This window comes from Lissotriton vulgaris, chromosome 10, assembly GCF_964263255.1.
Source record: "Lissotriton vulgaris chromosome 10, aLisVul1.2, whole genome shotgun sequence".
NCBI classification, from domain to species: Eukaryota; Metazoa; Chordata; class Amphibia; order Caudata; family Salamandridae; genus Lissotriton; species Lissotriton vulgaris.
The window spans coordinates 582975378-582996592 of record NC_141698.1 but is presented as its reverse complement, the minus strand read 5'-3'; the positions used below and the strand labels follow the sequence as shown (position 1 = coordinate 582996592).

The 21215-nt window shown below is 42.9% G+C and overlaps 1 protein-coding gene across 1 annotated transcript in view; it reads left to right on the top strand.

Annotated features, from left to right (window-relative positions):
• SNX29 (sorting nexin 29) overlaps positions 1-21215 on the top strand; it is a 1754850-nt gene that overhangs the window by 334236 nt on the left and 1399399 nt on the right. The window contains exon 10 of the mRNA XM_086941425.1: positions 11545-11638. Coding sequence (XP_086797551.1) covers positions 11545-11638 — 94 coding nt within the window. The remainder of the gene's footprint in view (positions 1-11544; positions 11639-21215) is intronic.

Genomic DNA, 21215 nt, shown 5'->3' with positions numbered 1-21215 from the left:
GGCTTGCCACACAGCCTGTTTAAATCTGACATAGCTCTATGGTCAGGGCCGCTAACAAATCTTTTTATTTATGCTCTAAGAACTGCAACAATCCCGGACTCATGGCGGGGCGCAATAATCCACACTATCTATAAATCAGGATCCCGTGCCTCCCCTAACAATTGCAGACTTATTGCTCTTTTGGACATTGAGGCTAAGCATTATGCAGGTCTCCTCTTGGAGGAGTTGAGGATATGGGCAAAGGAACACAAACTGATACCGATGAACCAAACAGGTTTTATTGCCAACTCCGGGACTAGGACCAACCTATTAGCACTGTCAACTATTGTCGACAAAGCACTCTCAACATCTAGGTCAGTGCTTTGTTGCTTTGTCGACTTCAAAGCCGCATTTGTTAGGGTCCCAAGGGCGGCTCTATGGGAAAAGCTAAGAAAATGGGGGATCCCTGATAAATTACTGGAGGAAATTATTCAACTCCACTCTCGTTCCTGGGTCCAGGTGAAGTTGAAGTCCGGCACGCATCTCTCACGGAAAATCATGACAACTAGAGGTGTGAAACAGGGATGCGTGCTGGCCCCCCTCCTTTTTAACCTGTTTATAGCGGATTTGTCGATGACACTGGATGAAACAAACAGTCATCCCCCAAAGGTGGGAGGCATGGCACTAAGTAACCTTTTATATGCCGATGACCTGGTTCTTTTTAGCCTCACAAGGGCCGGGCTGCAAAGGCTCCTTGCCAAATTACTTAGCTATACGATCACGAACCAACTAGAGGTTAATTTAAAGAAAACTCAAGTTGTCCCCTTTGGAAGGAAACAACATGTCAGTGGTGGATTGTCATATAACAACACAAGCCTTGTTATAGGTCACTCGTACAAATATCTAGGTATTCACTTGGACTCTAGGGGTAATTTTAACAAACAGCGCAACAAGATCACTGTTAAAGCTATGACCCTTGGGGTGTCACTAGCCAAGCTCACGAAAAATCTCTCTGGCCCAACTCTCTCGCCACTTTTGGAAGTCCTGAGAGCAAAAATTGGCCCAACCCTATCATACGGCATAGAGATATTTAGGGGCAAACTGAACACTGCTTTAAATCAACATAAGACTAAAATCTATAAAAAGGTTCTCCATCTGCCAAATTCCGCATCTGCAGCCCAGACAAGACTATAGCTGGGCCTATTAAATTATTAGGCCACTAACATCGACGCATACCTAAACCTCTGTCATAAACTGAGACAAGCGGACTTAGGTACATTAGAATCCTTAGTCTGGCTACAAATCACCCAGAAAAACCCACGAGGTGCGTTTGGTTGCTTTTTCAAGGACTCTATCCATCAAATGTCAGCGAGTGACTTATGGACCCTTAACCCCAGCCAGATAGTGTTCAAAACCGGTATTAAAAAATGTGTGAGAATGAGCTCACTCATTATGGACAAAGCCCTTTTTTCCAAACGCAGCCATGCTTGGACTCTTGTAAATTCTTACAGACGGTTAGCCCCCGCCACCTACCTGTCTTGCACATATTCACTGTATTTAAAACGCAGCCTTATGGCCATTAGAATGGGTGACTGGCGATTTTTGCAAGATCTGCCCCCCTGGCGACGTACGGTGGAAAACCTAACCTGTAGAAGGTGCAGCAAGACAGCTGAAACACTGTTACACGGGTCTGCCTTTGTCCAGCCCTTATTTCCAACGCAGGTGCAAACTCAAAGCAGAATGGAACAGGCTGGGCGTTCGGACCTGTAGGCAAGCCATATTTGCGGCTCTGAACTCTGAAAATACAGATTTAAATATAGGATTAACAATTTTTATTCAGCAAGCATACCACAATTATGCAAAAGAGGTCCTGCTAATGCTTTTCCCTTATTTTATTGTTTAAATCATTTAATACATTCCCTTTCAACTGGCCGACACACCGAGTGGTACCTCTAAGAACACTGGTTTGTCTTTTACATGTATAATATTACTGACTGTCAGTTTAAGAAAAATGGGGTGAACAGTTTTGCATATTGCGTTTAAAACTTTTTAAATATGTGATGGAATTAGGAGGTTTAGGATGTGGCACATGCCTAGTATTATTATGGTTGTCTAAATGATCGCCTTGTTCTTCTTTTTCATTTTTAATAGTTTGTATATAATGTGAATTTTGTAATTTTCTTCTTTTAAAGATATTTGTATTATATCTAAATAAAGAGATCTTACACGTCTGGCAGTAACTTAACTGGAATCAATGCACTCACTGTGTGCTTCAAGAATTCTATTGGTTAGCCATTTGGTCCAGCGAATCTCTGTTTTTGTCTGTAGATAAATGAACCACAAGGCCACTTAGGAATGCACCTAGAGCAGATTAGTTCTTTGATTGTACTTTGGAATATATGGTTAGAAAAAACTCAAATGCCTGTATAATTAAGCAGACCCCTGTTACAAGTTGTCCATCTGGTAAATGGGTGCGAGTTACGTATGTCATGTTATTTTTACATTGGCACCACCAGTGTGACATTTTAGCAGCTTTGTCTCCCCACTGGTGCACCCAACTCTGTGTCACCCGCCATCTCAGTTTGGCCTCCTTCATTAGGATTTGTGTTAGCCTGGTCCTGTGGAATTTCATATTCTGTAGGAGGTCTGGTATTTCTGATGTCAAGCATTGGGTTTTACGGTGAAGCATGGCGGCCTCCAAGCATGTCACCTCCTCCTACTGATGTCTATTTTGGTCTGTCAAGAAGCTTATAACCCTACCGCTTATATATTTCTTGTAGGCCTCCCTTGGTATCACCTCCAACTCCACAGAGTTGCTGTTGATTATGAAAAACCTGTCTGTCTCTCTTTGTTATGGGCTTTGAAGGCCACACCATCAGCCTCCATGCACTAAGGTGCCAGTCTCTTCTGCCCCCACAAGCTTGTCCGCCCCAGGTTGAGTGGTGAAGGATTCCATAGTCCTCTGGCAGGAATCTGCACTGCTGTCACTTCAGGGTAATCTGTCTTGGACTGATGGAACTAGTCAATTCTTGAAAGAGATATATGAGCTTCTGCGTAAAAGGTTTACCACCGCCGAATTGGGTGGAAGTTACACCAGATGTCCATAAGTTCAGACATGGGTTATGACGTGACTGAAAGATGCAGTGATCACATCCTCATCCTGTCCAGTCAGACCTCAGTCACCACCAAAGAATACCAACCCCAGCGGCAGTTGCACCCAACCTGCTCTAGGAATTGGATTGACAGAGGGGAATAAGCATATACATTTACTATTGAGATGGGCTTACCATGTAAAGTTACTCACAAGGAAATGTATCTGCCCTGTGTGTCTTTTCACATACGCATGACAAAAAGCAGCTGCCTTTACACAGGATCCCAACCAGTATTGAACCTTTAATGAATCCCACATGCAAACATTGGCAAACCCCTGATGGGCTAGGATAGGACTTTTGCCACCCACATGATGTATCTCAGTAAGAGGAGTATTGCCATAACATAGTGTTTAGCCGTTTTGAGACCAGCATTTTGCTTGATTTGGTTCACTATACTGTTCACATTCCACCTCTCTCTCTTCTTCATTTCTATTGGTGTTGCTGTGCATGTGTGTACAATCCAGGGTGTTTCTAGCAGTCCATGTTAGTTCAATAACCAAAACAACTGTCTCCCACCACATAGTTCCCCTGCCAACCCTATATTTGGTAAACTAGATGCACTGTCACAGAATGCGTGCGCTTATACAGTCATGAGGCATCCACTCAGTGTTCCAGGAAGTGTGATGCTTCTAAATCCTGTGTGACCATGTCCAAATGGGGGGCTCTGTATGATATGTCAGAGTCAACTCCACCTTAATTCAGAGTCCTTTCTACCTGGCAGATCGTTTTTTTCCTCTGCTGCCTTTTCTGGAACTCTTAGGAGGCATCACCTTTCCTTTATCTTTTTAATTACTTTTGGCAAATACTATGTCTCTGCCACCCAATCCCAGGGATTCTGTATGGTGTCAAAGAAGAGAGTCTTGGTTTGCCAGATAACCTTTAGTCTGGCCTGGTACAAACGTCTGTAGCCCTACTGTATTGTCTTTAACTACTTCTTGACTCCCCCTTCCTCTGTTGTTGCTCTGTCTTTGTGTAATCAGGGAATATAAGTATCTTGCAGGATGCGTACGTGAGAGGTCAATGTGCCAGCCTGAGGCTAACATTTGTGTCTTTATAATATAATATGCAGGAAAGGTATGGTGTTGGAAGTGTACCAGGAGGAGGCCTCTGTCTAAAGGCACTTTGGGCCAACCATGTCACAGATCAGAATTGGGAACCACTGTTCTAAACCAGGCGGAGAGGAAAGATAGAGGATGCATGTTGGAAATGGGGTTTCTGGTTGGCTAGGGTATATACCTAAGCCAGGCAGAACCCACCAATCTAGTCAGGGCAAGTAAGTTACAAACAAAAGTTAACCTGTGCTCACCCTCTGGTAGCTTTGCGCAGGGCATTCCGGCTTATCATCAGATGGAATGTGTAAAGTGTTTGCGCAATCCACTCGCACAGAAACACAATAAATACACCACAAAAGATACTCCACACAGGATTATTTAAAAGCCTAAATTGTATATTATTCATAACACAAGACCAAAACGACAAGAATCATAAATATTGTTCATACCATGCAAATCCTGAGCTAGTACTCATCATCCTGACCATGCAAGAATCAAAAACGACATACATTATAACACCAGGGCATGAAATGCAGCAGACGGGCACATAAGTCACAGTTGGCAAATATGGATCCAGGAACACCTACAATCCCACTGGCAGGGTTATGGCAATCACTACAGGTACACTGTGGTCCTCGAGACACTGGGGACCCCCTCTCCTTTTCACTTAAGGCAACCCTGATCTCACCTCCCCACCCACCCATAGCCACGTCATGGGCAGGAATCCTGATTGCTATAGCAACGCGGGTGCAGCTGTGGGGAGGACTTCCCTCGTGGTGGCAGTGAGCTCGGCTCAGTAATTACTGCGCTGGGCACACACACACGCTGATTTAGATGCCCAGGAGACGCCGAACAGTGCGGAATTCTCACAGAGAAACCAGGGGAACCAGACCGTGCTCCTCACATGCTATTTTTGTCAAAAAGAAGTGAAACATGAAGCGCTCTCCACTGGCTAGGTTTGTCAATCAGCGTATCCTTCTAAGTTGCTGGAATTCCAGATGAACAGGGGCGGGCCTGCCCATAAGCCCCTGAAGAGCACTGGGGGCATGAAGAGCAGGTAGGAAGGCATCAGGACCGCACATAGGGCAAGATGCTAAGCAGTAGTTTCTCCTGCATCTTAGCAATCAGTAGGCGGCAGACTAGCACAACAGAGCAGCAATCCAAATGTTTGTTCCTACTGACAGGACAGCATACTCTGTCAATATGCAGTCTGTAGAGCCAGCAATGTCTGGTTACAAGTCCACGCAGTGTCCAAAATCATGGTGATCTTGTACTTCTAATCATAAATATCTTTGATGAAGGGGGTAACTTCACAAGAAACCTTCAAAGTGCACAGCAATTCCTTTCAACCCAGCCCTGGCTCTAGACATTAGTAGCGGGAGGATCAGCACATTTTTTTAGGGCAGGACACAACCTATACAAATGTAAAGTATGAAGGCCCTCTCCATCTCCCAGCACAGGAAGACCATCAGTATGCATGTGAATGCTGATGTAACCCCTGTCACACTGAACCCTTCCTGTGTTGTGACTGTACGGAAATTATGCATTAAGTGTAGCTGTCACTCACTTAGCCCTCCACTTGTATTTGAGACAGGCTGCAATGCACAAAGAGTCATAAGCACAGAAAAATGCCCAATTTCTAAAAGGCTAACACACAAAAAATTGCCCCCTTCTCAGTTTACTTATAATTTAATCTCAACTGGGACCAAATAAACAATTTCATTAAATCTGGTCCGGTATATTTATTTATACCTTTTAGTCATATGATTTCATACAAAAATTATTTCTAATGGCAGAAAAAGAATACACAATACAAAGAATTACTTACAGTCTTACTCAATAAACAATTAACATAAAACGCGTTATGAAAATATCCAAGAGAATAACATCAACAAAACATCCAACAAACAATACAAATTGCAGTGCAACAATTTTGCAATATATTAAACCATTTCAATGATCAAAATTATTTTCATAAAAAGAGCTAATTCGTTACAAGAGCAAAAAAGCATGTATCACTTTATCCAAAAACACACTAGATGTTACAATTGGCTCTTGCTGGATTTGCCGACGCGTTTCAAGTTCGGGCCCTAAATGCCCAAACCATCATCAGGGCTCTGTTATTTTTCTGTTAGGATGCAAAAAACGAAGTTTTATTGACAACCAATTCGCCTCTTTTCTGAAACAACACCGTTTGAATAAGGTATGAATGTACCTTTATGTTCCTATGTAGTTGACCTGTAGTGACTTCTATTAATGGACACAATCCTTTCTTCAGGTCTCAGATGGAACAACTTTTTTAAAAGACAATCTACAAATGAACAACAAATTGTCCACATTTACAGGAAATACTCATGGGGCATTACAACAACTTTTTGGCATATTTAAGGAATTCGTACCTTAATCTGAGCAGTCTTGCGATGCAAGAAGGGGCGGAGGAATATCTGTTTCTTTTGCTTTTAATCCTATTTGAACAACACATAACCTGCTTTTAGCAACCCAATATATTTCAATAGAACTTAAGGTGCTTATGTACATAATGTGCCTGTCGTACCTGTCATGCACACCACCGTAGTGATCACAGTCAGATACTTCGTCTTTTCATCAACGGTTGCCACGTCTACCTGTTTGGACAATGCGCTTATGAGGGCACGGTTTTTTACCATGGGTTTATCACAAAGCAGTTCATCTAACTTTATAAGCAGGTTTCAAAGGCTCTCATACCTGTTTTGATGTAGAACGAAGTGCCACCTCTCGCCCCCGTCTACCGCCCCGTCCGGGGCTGTAAGTATATCGGACCTGCCTTTCTTTTAACGCTCGCGGATTCCGATTCTGACAAAAAATTTGTCGTTCTCTAAGAAAGAGTAACGTAATATCAAATGCCTCGCGGTTTTCGGGCTTGTGTTGAACACAAACTCGCCCGACACGGCCGTGTTTGTCACAGTACCTGTTTCTGCGGTCTGCTTCTGCTGCATGAAACCGGTGCTTCTCAATCGCTCCCTACTCATTTGTGAAGCCGGCGGCCATTTTACAATAGTATAAAGGGACCGCTATTGAAACAGATGCATTATGGGAATTGGAGTGTTTTGGAGTTTTAAAGCGCCATATAGGTGAGTCCGTGGATGGCAATAGGGTGTTCAATCGGCCCCAATATTTTGGAGTGGGGGATTGCAGGCATATATCATTAAGTAAAGTATTTGAACAAATAGGAATTAATTCGCACATTCTTAGGTCCGAAAGCTAATATTACATAGTTGCTTGCAGCTTGTTGCCGCCTAAGCATCTACAAACAGACAGTATAACACCAAATCTCATATTGGTGTTATACTGTCTGTTAGGATGCAAAAAAACGAAGTTTTAATGACAACCAATTCGCCTCTTTTCTGAAACAACACCGTTTGGATAAGGTATGAATGTACCTGTATGTTCCTATGTAGTTGACCTGTAGTGACTTCTATTAATGGACACAATCCTTTCTTCAGGTCTCAGATGGAACAACTTTTTTAAAAGACAATCTACAAATGAACAACAAATTGTCCACATTTACAGGAAATACTCGTGGGGCATTACAACAACTTGTTGGAATATTTAAGGAATTCGTACCTTAATCTGAGCAGTCTTGCGATGCAAGAAGGGGCGGAGGAATATTTTTCTTTTGCTTTTAATCCTATTTGAACAACACATAACCTGCTTTTAGCAACCCAATATATTTCAATAGAACTTAAGGTGCTTATATACATAATGTGCCTGTCGTACCTGTCATGCACACCACCGTAGTGATCACAGTCAGATACTTCGTCTTTTCAGCAACGGTTGCCACGTCTACCTGTTTGGACGATGCGCTTATGAGGGCATGGTTTTTTAACGCGGGTTTATCACAAAGCAGTTCATCTAACTTTATAAGCAGGTTTCAAAGGCTCTCATACCTGTTTTGATGTAGAACGAGGTGCAGCCTCTCGCCCCCGTCTACCGCCCCGTCCGGGGCTGTAAGTATATCGGACTCGCCTTTCTTTTAACGCTCGCGGGTTCCGATTCTGACAAAAAATTAGTCGTTCTCTAAGAAAGAGAAACGTAATATCAAATGCCTCGCGGTTTTCGGGCTTGTGTTGAACACAAACTCGGCCGACACGGCCGTGTATGACACAGTACCTGTTTCTGCGGTCTGCTTCTGCTGCATGAAACCGGTGCTTCTCAATCGCTCCCTTCTCATTTGTGAAGCCGGCGTCCATTTTACAATAGTATAAAGGGACCGCTATTGAAATATATGCATTATGGGAATTGGAGTGTTTTGGAGTTTTAAAGCGCCATATAGGTGTGTCCGTGGATGGCAATAGGGTGTTCAATCGGCCCCAATATTTTGGAGTGGGGGATTGCAGGTTCAGTGAATTTCATAGTTTTTTTAAATGGTAATTCCTAACTATAACTGGTGTGAAACCTATGGTTTTTTCAGTGAATTTCATAGGTTTTTTAAATGCAAATTCCTAACTATATATATGGCCTCAAACCTATGTTTTTTTCAGTGAATATCAAAGGTTTTTTAATAGCAAATTTCTATAGCTATGAAATGTAATATTTTTTATAATGAATCCTATATTGTATATTTATGTAATACTATTTTCTTTATGTATATTGTTCCTGGTTTTGTTTTTTTGCCCTGGAGCGCTCCCGGTGCGCGTACCGGTGAGCGCACCCGTAAGCGCAGTTTTGCAGCGCGCCCCGGTGCGCGTAGCGGTGAGCGTCCCGTTAGCGCTATTGCTGCGAATGAAAACATCATCGTGACGTATCGCGTAGCCGCGTACGCGTGATACGCACGGCGTAAGCGCACCCGGAAGCACCCGAGCACATACGATCGCGCTACGTAAGCGCCCCGGGGCGCGTAGCGTAAGCGCGTCGGGGCATGTGACCTAAAAATAACACTTTTTATTGGTTCAGGACAGTTTTGGTTTCCAAATGATGAAAGCCCTGGTCATGGGACCTGAAAATAACACTTTTCATTGGTTCAGGACAGTTTTGTTTTCCTAATGATGAAAGCCCCCACCTTTTTTCCTCATTCTCACTTTGTACTTTGAGTGAGGAAGACCTGTTTCCAGAGCTATTATTACCTATTTGCACTCAGAAATGGCTACAGTAGTAGCAGCAGCAGCAGGAGCATCTCAGCTACCACCACCACCACTACCATCAAGAGGACCACCACAACACCACAGTGGTGGAGATGAAAAAGAAGAGGAGGAGGAGGAGGAGGAGAGGCGGCGCTACCTGCCAGAAGATACTACCCCATACAAGCCAAAGGAGCACATAGTGTGGGAATTTTTTTAAAGCCCAAAGGGCCTCAAGAAAGTGAATGCACCATTTGGTTTCTTGTCTGATCTATGGCACTGTACTTTCCAGAGGGAACCCTGCCAAAAAATATTCTTTTGGCAACAACACCATGATTCGCCACATGCAACGCCGGCACCCTAACAAATATGATGCGGCAGAGGTCAGAGAAATGACCAGAAACCCTCCCCAATCTTCTCACAGCACCTCCCAAAGTACCCAACCCACTCCATCGGGACCAGAGGCAAGGGAGATGGTCCCAAACATCCGAACCCAGTTTGGAAATTTCAAAATAGTGTGCATATTTTGTGGGCGGACAATTTGCTATGGTGAGCAAAGTGTTAAACTCATCAACCGTGCTGGTGACAACCACAAGTGCCCAAAGAAACCTTAATTTTTTCCTGATTTTTTTTGCTCCAGTTGAGCCGTTTACAATTCCCTGTTTTTTTTTGTCCCCATAAAAACTCCCCCAAAAATATAAAATTGTTCATAAAAGCCCAAAAAAGTACAAAATGTTCAAAAAAACAATAAAAAAAATATAAAACAACAAAAAGAATAAAAAAAAACAGTTCTTTTTAGAACTACCTCTAATTTATAAAAAAAATGCTACATTTTTTAAAAACTCTGTCATTCTTTTTTCCCCATGGTACGCTCCCCGGTACGCTCCCCGGTGCGCGTACCGGGCGCTCCCCCCGCGCAAATCGAAAAAAATATATATTTTTTTTGCCCCGCGGGGCCCTTTTATGGCCCCCACATCAAACCTAGGGGTCAGGGGGGTCTACCCTGCCCCCTTTTGGTCATTTCCCCCTTTGTTTTTGCCACCTCTTGTGTCTCGATCCTACCGAGACACAAGATGGCGGCCGCCCTGGACTGGTTGGAATGTTGACAGACACCCAAGAGCCAATCAGCTTTCCGCGCGCAAACTCGCGTAGCGCGCTGGTACGCGCCCCGGTGCGCGTACCGTGGCGCGCTTGTAGATATATATATGTTTTTTTAACCTAAATTACTCAAAATCCACAGGAGCACATATCTTGGGACATAGCAAAGGCACATCGGGCTACCAGTCCCTACAATTTTGCCAAGTTTGGTGGAAATCCATTCAGCCGTTCGGGCTAAAAGTGAGTCCAACCGCCCTATGGAAATTAACATGGGGAAAACACGTTTTGGGACCCCCTTTTATCTCGGCCCCCGCTTGACGAACCCCTCCCCCCCCCCCCCCCCCCCCCCACCAAACTTTCAGGGAAGGAGCGCAGCGCAGCGAGGCAAATTTCAGGAAATTTTCAGGCAGATTCCTCAATTGACGACAAAGTTATTCCCAATAGAATGTTGCGGTTTCCCTATAGGAAATAATCCTAACTATAACTACCTACTGGCGACCGCCAGTAGGTAATATATATATATATATATATATATATATATATATATATATCTCACATAAAACCCTCTTTATGTCTATTTCCAAAAATTCTAAAATAATATCCAATTATTTTTGGTTATTTAATCCCTTTATAATTGCTCTGTGTGTTTTTATTGGTTCAGAACCAGTGACTTGATACTAGTAAGGGCATATTTTGGTGAGGGTGGTCAGATTTGTCAGTATGGTATTCTCCAGTTTGATATTTTACCAAAATAATGTGAGTTGTCTGTTGATATTGTTGTCAGGTAACATTTATTTTCAAAGTAAAATGCATTATTCACCATTGTTTGTGCAGTTCCTGTGGGTGCCTGTCCTCTATAAAAAAAAATTCTTAACACATCAGTGTCTTCTTTGATCATACTTACGTATGCTGCTATAAATCAAACGTTTTTGAAATCACAAATCTAAAAGCTTTTTTGTTCTGCCTAAGCAAGTGGTTCATAGTCAATTTCTATATTTAGCTTTGGAGAAAATACATTAGTATGCACCTTTTTATGCCATTTGTACATCATGAATGGATTACATTGCTTGACATTATCTCCAGCTAGTCTTGTTTAGCTCTGGATGTAGACTCCTAAAATCAAAATTTCCAAAGATTTTGTACAACTCTTGTGCTTTTGTTCTTTAGATGGCACACTGGATATTCTGGCTTGCGGAGATGACCATGAAAATTCAGCCTTCGTTGTCGAGTTGACTCAAAGTGTGTCCGATGTTCAATATAGGTGTGTATTAAACATTTGCACTTTATACATAAAATGACAGAATTTCTTTGTACACACCTCATTCAGTACATTCTTCAAAATTCACCAGATAAATTGGTAAAGGATAGGCCTTTGATGGAATCTTTTTCCAGCCTGTATCACACGAATAACATGACCATAAACTATGAACGTGTTTTTATTTTTTGAAGTACCAATGACGTCTTCCCAGGCAAAGAGTTTGTTCCAACAATGTAAATTTGATAATATTTTCTCACATTTTTTAAAGACTGAATGTATATGAAGAAGAGTTGTTGTGTCTCTCTGCAATTTAAATAACAGTTTAAAAATGTTACGTTTTGAACTTTTCTTTCATACATGGGACCTAAGAACAAGATCCCTCAAGTTTTCTTTTATAGCCATATAGATATTGAATGTGCTTTAATTTTTTGTTTTTAAAAAGTACCATTACATTTTTTCAAGCCAAAGAGTTTCTTCCCAAAATGTAAAATTGATAATATGTTCTCACATTATTGAAACAGACACTCTTGGGTGTACACTTTACCACTGATAGCCAGTGCTTAAGTGCATGTGTACTCTCACTAAAACATGATTAAATTGGCAATTCTTCAAAAGGAAGGTGCACCAGGGAAGAAGTCCAATTTCACAAGACTAAGTCCATCGTCTTCATTTATTAGTCCTTAGTTTTGTACAATTGTTTTTAATTCAGCCTGAATTTAAAAATTTTGTAAAATACTAAGGACTAATAAATGAAGATGATGGACTTAGTCTTGTGAAATCGGACTTCTTTCCTGGTTCACCTTCATTTTGATGAATTTCCTGCTTTCTAGTCTCCAGTAGCACAGAACAGCGGCAAGTGCCGGAAGCGTATGCACAGGACACTAAAAATTCAATATATTAGATTGAGGTGCAACACCTATGGTCCACCGCTGTTAGGGTTTTTGTGAATGCATGACTCAATTGGCTTATACCTGATTGGCACATTTAATTTACTTGTTACTCTCTAGTATAGTGGTACTACATTTGCTGCTCAAATATGAATTTACATTGAAAAATCCAAACATAAGAGTTTTTTAGCGAAACAAGAACAGTTGGTTTAATTAAAAACGTTGGCCCGGGAGCACAGTTACAGAAAAGTGTCTGATGACTGTCTCAAAGTACAATCAATGTTCATGACTGGCGAGTTTGTTAATAGTGATGCGACTTCGCTTGTATATGAGAATGTATCATTATAAACATTAACATCCATTTTATCAATATTAACACGTGTACCCAGGGCCTGTAAGTTAACTTCTACTAATGGACCAGCAGCATTCATTGTGCCATCCACTACAGCACCCTTTTAAAACATGTATAAATGTTTTAATCTGCCATTACGATATCGGAAGATAATCCTTGTGTTAGGCCTAAACCTTCTGTTTTAATGCATATAAGTCACACTAAGGTGGGCCTTAAAGGCTCATAGGGCAGTGCACAATGTAATGACAAAATAAGACTTACATGTCCTGGTAGTGAATATCTTCTAAACTAATTTTTCACTATTGCAAGGCCTATCTCTTGCATATAATAACATTAGGTTACTTTATTACACTTAATAAGTTATTAAGTAAGTTTAGGAGCAGATAGGAAAATTATGTTTTCACTAAAATGGATTGAAATTTAAAACCCTCTTTATTGGCAAATTTGGATATTAAATCACTATTCTGAAAAAGTTTTGAAGGTTGGTATGCTTTTGCCCTAACCGTTGATGTCTACTGCCTCTGTCGTAGGTCACATGACTAGGTGCAGTTGACAGTGGGCCTTTGTGTATTCCTCCTAGACAGTGAGACAGAGGGGGACTAGATGTTGGCAGGATGGGCAGTCCTGCCATGATTGTGGAGGGAGGAGCTGTTGCCTACCTCTATTACCTTCAAAGGGCTGCCTCAGTACACAGTCATGAAGTGACTTGACACCAGTCTATTGTGACCCGTGACCACTCAGAGACTGGGAAAAAGAAGGACGTTTCTAGAGCCAATATTTGCGGGTGGTATAGGTATTTTCCCCTCTTCAACAGCTGGACCCAGGCAAAAATATTGAACCTCTTGAACCACTCATCAGATCACTTCTGTACCTGTATCTGCTTCATGTCCCTATGCCCACCTTTCATCACCCCGACCCTCACATTGCTGCATCGTGTGGCCCTCGGGCATGCCACATTCAGTACTTTGCGCCCAGTGGAAATGTTTGCGAGTACCCATGTTCTAAGGACTGATGTGCAGGGTCTTGTTTAAAGATGATCACAGTGATAAATCCCAAATATGTTAATAATCAAGCTTTAGGTAGACACCAGTCAGAAGCAGCAAGATTGGACAGAAAATGGTTGGTCTTGACTGCCTACGAGGCAGTTATTTTCTGACATCAGGTATGCCTCCTTGTGCACCTGTCAGTGCATTTAGACCTGTTTCAACTATATACAATTTTGTTTCAGAACCTCTGTGGCACTCGGTTATTGAAATCTGCCTGCATGATTTTCCATATTGTCCACTTCTACCATATGGTACCAAACTATTCGAGTAAATCAATTATTGCAATTAGTGGCTGAGCTATTTATCCATTTCTAATGGATACTTTAAACTTTAGATGCCTCACCGTAGAGTATTCCCTATGTGCCGGACTGTGTCTGTAGATCCTTCACAGCAATGCTCCTGCGTGCCGCTAGCTGAAATCAAATCAGGCCCCCCCATTGGACATCACCACTGGAGCTTCCACCAGTGGGTCCCTCCCGGTGCAGTCTGCTCTCTTGGGACGAGTTACAAGGCCACACTGACTCTGTACAGACTTTTTCCCCAGCTCCATGGTCCACAACAGTTCCCGCAACACCCTACTCTGGTGTTGACACCACCAGTGTTGGAGAATACTCCATTGGTGATGAACAATGGGGGGGCCCAAACCGATTTCAGCCTGAGATCAATTGATGTTGCGATAAGAACTGAGAAACGTGCAGCCAGTTGTCATGCATCCTGACACTAGCCATGTGCTTCTACTGCTTTGTAGTTATCTGTAAAGGCTCCATTCTCTTTTTGGTTGTTATTCTTACCCTGTGCCACACTAGGGTACACCTCAGGATGTTAATGATGATGATGATGATGATGATGATGATGGAGATGGAGAGCTGGATTTCTTGCTCCCCCCTCATTTCACTGATGATGCCTTAAACCTTGATTTATACAACATCAGTGGACTTGACATCTCCTGTTGGTCAAAACTAGCCATATGGGCCTTTTTCCAGTGGTGGTTCAGAGGGCAGCTGAGGTGGTAGAGTTACAGCTGCCCTTCACTGAGACCAATATAAATGTTTTGACAGAAATTGTGCTGCCTGGCGAGCAACGTCTGAGACCTTACCTCTATTTAATGATGCCTTCACTGACATTTGTATGGCTACTTGATTGAAACTTAGCTCTTGCACACTCGTGAAGATCTTTGAGCAGCAGGTGGCCAGATGTTATAAATGGTGCATAAAGACTCTGATTTTCTTACTGAGCAATGTACTCCAAAAAGCCTTATTGTACAGGCCTCAACTTGTAAAGTGAATTTTAATTCATTTCTCACCATTTCACTGGATAGAGAATCTCAAAAGAATTGATATCCTTGGCAATCATATGTTTTCTTTAACCATGGCGGTCTGTAAACGCTATTTGTCTTTTGGGCTTATGCACCCATTCCTTTTAGGTGATGGCCAATAAGATCTTGCTGGCGGTCTCAGAAGACATGAGGACCTATTTGTCCCTACTGACCTATGATGGATAGGATGCAGCAAATATGTTATTCATGCAGGTTTAGATGCAGTAGATTGCACTGGCAGAGTGGTTAACACCAGTGTGGCTGCTCGTCAACATGCCTGAGTGACGTCCACTGGGTTCTCTTGCGAAGTACAGTCTTCAATGATAGATATGCTCCGTGATGGGTCCTGTGAAAGTGGCCTAACCCCAAGACTGGCAACTAGGACTACAGCATGCATCCACTGTAAAATATAAATATTGAACAATCAGAACAATTTTTAGAATATTTTCATCATCACATTTAATATGTTAATTCAATCCACATATTTATCTCTGTGATAACCTCTTCATAATTCCACATTGTTTCATATTATACATCAGTTTTACAAAAAATCACATTTCTTGAGCACCCAATGCATTTCGGGACTCAAATGTCCCTTCGTCAGGGGTATCTGTACAAAAAGGAAACAGAACAAGGAAACAATTTTACATGATGCCAATTCTCTTTTTAAAGCCTATTTACAATTTACAATTACCAACTTAATAGACATAAATCTCAATCAATCTTTTATCATGGTCTACTTATATCACCTATTAGTTGCACACACTGTAATTCAATGAAAGCAATCAGTATATTTAAAACCACTAAGCATGAGTTTCCATGTCATTATTCTCACCGTGATAAATCCTTGTAATTCAATCCTGTGATGCCTCAAAATAGCCTCAAAAGCCTGTCTGAAGAATCTAAAATATCAGAAATACCAAGTTGCTAAAGAAAACAACACCAATTGAATGCGTGTTTAAATGAAGACAACCGTAACAAACACACAATCGCAATTCGCTTACCTGAACTGTGATAAAAACGATATGACTCCCTGTTAAAGAGTACATGAATAATTGGTCAAATGATCAGTACTTCAGTTATAAACAATACCTGATGATTGTCTTACAATGAGCACAAGATCTCACCTGGTCTAAGCGTGTTCACCGCGGTGCATACAAAATGAGCACAAAATTCTACAAGGCAAAACCAGATAGAATCAAAGTTTTAGCGTGGCGTCTTATACGCATAGTAAAACACGAGGAGTTAGAAAAAGTGAATCCGTTTTACACGATGATATTGGATCAGGGTAGAAGCATGCAATCTCTGATTCAGTTCTCGACGATGGGTCCTGCCTTTTTGGTCAGAAGGCAGACTCCACTTTGGAAATTTTTATTTACATTAGATATACAGCTCATTCTTTGGGGCTGTTGGTCCCTGCCAGACAATTGCCTCATCATTTTTTGGATTTTAGGGGCTAATCCATAGGTCTGTGGTATAGATAGAAACAGTATTACTAACCTGTGATACAGCAGACTACCCATTCTTTTAGGGCTTCTGTCTTGGATTAATCAGTCTTCCAATGCCATCTTCCCTGTTACAACAGCTAACAAACTGGTGTAGCTTGCCCTCATTGACATCCAGTGGGAGAGAGGATCCGATACTGCCTTCCGGGCTGGCAATCCATCTCATCCGACAGATGGTTCATGCCAATTATTTTCTATGTCCATCCCACACCAGAATAGACTTCAGAGAGCATTTGACCATCCTGCAATAGGAGGTACGCCTCTTTCTCATCAAAAGTGCCATAGAGATGGTACTGGACTTGGCAAAAGGTGGATTTTTTACTTTTGCTATTTCCTTAAAAAAAGATGTGGGTTTTACGCCTATCTCAGACCTCTATACCCTCAACACCTTCATATGGAAGGACAGATTCAAAATGATCACATTGGCAAAAGATCCTATCTGCTCCGGGGTCAGGTGACTGGATGGCGTTTTTGGACTAGCAGGACTTACATTTTCATATACATTTCCTGAAGTGCCACAGGTATTACCTGCTGTTCAAGGTAGGCTGGAAGCATTTTTAGTTCTCTGTGCTCTCCTTCGGCTCTCCAGTGTCCCTCGGGTGTTCACAAAACTAATGGCGGTGGTCACTGCCCATCTTTGGGGGGAGTCAAGAGTTGCTATATGCCTGTACCCGTTAGACTGACTGCTAAAGGGGAGCTCACCTCAGTCAGTTATGGATCATCTATAAATGACAGCAGAACTTTTAAAAGCATTGGATTTCACAATAAACGAGCCTAAGCTCCACCTGATTCATTCGCAGAGGCTTCCTTTCATTCGGCAATCCTGGATATGGTGGAGTTCAGAGCTTAACTTCTTCAGCAATGTGTCCAGGACTTATTGGCTACGAATCTGTTGTTTCAGGCTTGCTTCTGGATTCAGGTGAGGGTGATTCTGAGGCTTCTTGACCCCTTAGTTCTGTGTGTCATCCTTGTCAAACACACCAGGTAGCGCATGAGAGCGGTACAGGGGAACCTTTTTTTTTATAAACTTTTATTCAGCAACATGGTGTATAAATAACATTTTATTAGAATCATGTAAATACGTGGGTGCAAGACGAATGTTGTACAGTTTTATCATATTGTACCAATCAGAGTTCAACACGTCAAATAAGGGACAGTTCTGTGCATAGTAGGTTCGAATAGCAGCATTAATCAACACAAGGGCATTCGAAGAACAGGGAGCTGCAGCTCTCATGCAACTCAACAGAAAGGGGGGTGTTGAATTGCGAGTGATCTATCACATCTTTAAGCTGCAGAATCCACTTCCTCATCACTGAGATGTCCCTCGGGGCCAGAAAACCGGCAGATATTGCCATCCACACTTCCCCATCCTCCTGAAGCTTCTTGTCCGTTCTACTACTCTTCATATATATCTTCTCCACATCGGACTATTGGATCACATCCTTCTGCCTGTGCTCCACCAATGGGCCTACTCTCCCATCCACATAATTGCAACATGCCTCTTGGCCCGCACCTGTGCTAATTGTAGGAATTTGTAAGCCATTGTCCTGCCCTTGGCTCTCACCATATTACCCAACAAGCAGAACTAGGGTGTGAGGACACCCTGCAGTGCTTTGGTTCGCACAATACTTTCCACTACCCGAGTCCAGTATGTATGCGACAAGGGGCCACCCCAAGCCATGTTCATAAGTCCACCTCCACAAAACGACTGCAGGGACAGGAAGAATGTCGATCAGGGTACAGGTGGCTAAGTTGTAATTACATCATATAAGTGCGATGAAGGAAATTAAAATGAACAAGCTTAAACTGCACATTATCAGAGATTGTTCAAATCGGAGTGCACATTCTTGCCCATAGCCCATGCCTCCCAAGCTTGTAACGGCCTGTGGGCAACATCCATCCCCAAACTCAGCCAGGCCTGTATATTCTAAGAAGTGGCCAGGACCCACACCAAATTGAGTCTGGGCATTCTCAAAGGAGATAAAGGTCTCATATGGGTAGAGATCTATCCAGGTACCATAGCCTTCCTGCCGCCATTCTTGAAAAGTCGTATTGGCCTCCATGAGTCGAATCGGGGTGAGTATCCTTACCAGTAATTCCCTATGAAAGGGTGCCCTACTTAGCAATACTTTTACCAATCACTGCCATACCCCTACCGTCTGTCTGACCACATCGGGTCAGTCCGCTGTTACCCCTGAGCCCTCCATCAATCATATAGAGAGGTCCTCATCACCCTCAGTCCCTGCCAGCAGCCGTTTTTCCCAATTACTACCTTCCTCCAGCCATCTAGCTTCAAGCTGCATCATGGCTGCCAAATGATAGAACTCCAACTGTATTCTTCTAGCCCTTCATCCTCATAGCTCCTCATCAAAGTAGCCCTAGCCATCCTACTACTTTTGCCCTCTCAGGTCAGTAATGTAATCAAGGTGTCTAATTTCCTGAAAACACAGGCGTGAAGGGGCTACAGAAAGTGCTGTATGACATATAGACAGTGCGGGAACAGCACCCTTTTAGAAAGAGCGATGCTGCTTATGAGTGACAGGGTGTTACAGAATGTTACAGAGGACTGCAGGGAGTCCAGTACTCAGCATATTATATTGCATTTGGGCTTTCTTCGATGAGCAACTATTATTCCCAAATAGCGAACTCTATTCAGTTCCCACTGGAAGCCTAAGTACGGAGAGTTTCTTCATCAGGGTTCCCACCAATGCCACCACAGGAAACAACAATTTTCTCCCGTTCAAACATAACCCTGAGACTGCACCAACATTTTTTGGAATGCACAGGAGCTCTCCTAGAGACTCCTGTGGTGCCCTGATATAAAATAGTTCATTGTCTTCATATAGCGATACTAGATGATTAGCTTCACCCACCTTTAAAACCCATGAGATAACTCCTGGCGTACCGTGATCACCAGGGGCTCCAATGCCAGAGAAAACAACAAGGGTGACAGTAGGCAACCATGTCGAGTGCTCCTTTCCAGTTCCCAGCAGTTTGAGCAGCAATTCCTCACCCTGACTCTTGCACTTGGGCTCATATAAAGTAACCAGAGACAGGCACGGAACTTCTGTCCAAACCTAAATACCTGCATAACTTCCAAAAGGTACCCTCAATCAACTGTATCAAATTCCTTTTCTATGCTTACAGCCTCCAAGGCCATCTCTTCATATTTTGCCTCCACCTCTTGTAGGATGTGTGAGTCTTCTTAGGTTAATGGTCTGGGATGAACCCACATTGATCTTCGAGGACCATCCCTCCCACAATAGGACTTAGATGGTTAGCTAACCTCTTACAAAGGACCTTGACATCAGTATTCAACATAGTCAGCGGCTGATATGCCACAGGGTCTGTCACACCCCCCTAAGCTTAGGCATCAGGCCTATTTCCTCTTCCCTCATAGTGGGCGGCAAAATGTTTTTGTCTCATGCCTCCAGCTATACTTCAAAGAGACATTCAGTAAGGGTTGTTGAGTAAGCTTGATAAAATCGTGCGGGGAACCTGCCCTCCCTGTTGCTTTAATATGGAGCAACTTTAGTGCCACCCTAAACTCTTCCAACCTTCGGTCCAGTTTGAGACTCACTTCTCACTCCAGATATGTCTAGATCCCTGCCTGTGTGATCCCACCATCTCTCTTATAACCCCCTTTTAAATTTTGCTTTAATGTTTCCACCACTTCAGCCCGCATAGCCCTCAGGGCTCCATCCACCACTCTCAAATAACTGGACCCACCACCACCTCTCTGCGCACTGTCCAGGCCAGGAACCTCTCTGACTTATCGCCCTCCCTATGAAGGCGTTGCCCATGCTTCATTAGTGTGAATCTGTCCTGCCTGTCCCAAATATCCACTATGCGGCAGTGCATTGCTGCTTCCTCTCTACAAACTTCCCCACTTACCAGTCCCCTGGTCTGCAGATCCGCTAGTTCGGCCTCTATGTCCTTGATATCTCTCCCCAGCTGACTCTGCACCCCACATGTTAAGCCCACACACTGTCCCCACGTCACCTTCTTCATAGCCTCCCATTCAGTGGCCCTAGTGGAGGTGCTCCTACAGTTCTGTGCCTTATATTCAATCAGTGTCAATGCCAGTAACTCACTTCCCTCTTCATCTTTGAGTACATCTGCTGGAAATCTCTAGCACGCTCTCTGCTCTGGGGCGGACCCCCAATTCAAGCCAGAACTAACTGGGGTATGGTGTGATAACAATCTAGCCAGGTAGGACACTTTCGGTCCCTCATCTTCCAGAAACTCAGCCATCAGCACTCAATCTAACCTACTATAAGTACTTTGCATAAGGGAGCGGCAGGTGAAAACCTGACTCTGAGGAAAATGCGACCTCCACACATCAACTAATCCAAGATTATGCATTACCATCCTTAAAGCGACAGTCATGCAGGGCTTTACTCCCAGGCGGGGTGGAAGTCTATCCAGCTTTACATCCCGCACACTATTGAAATCACCCAACCATAGTAGAGGCA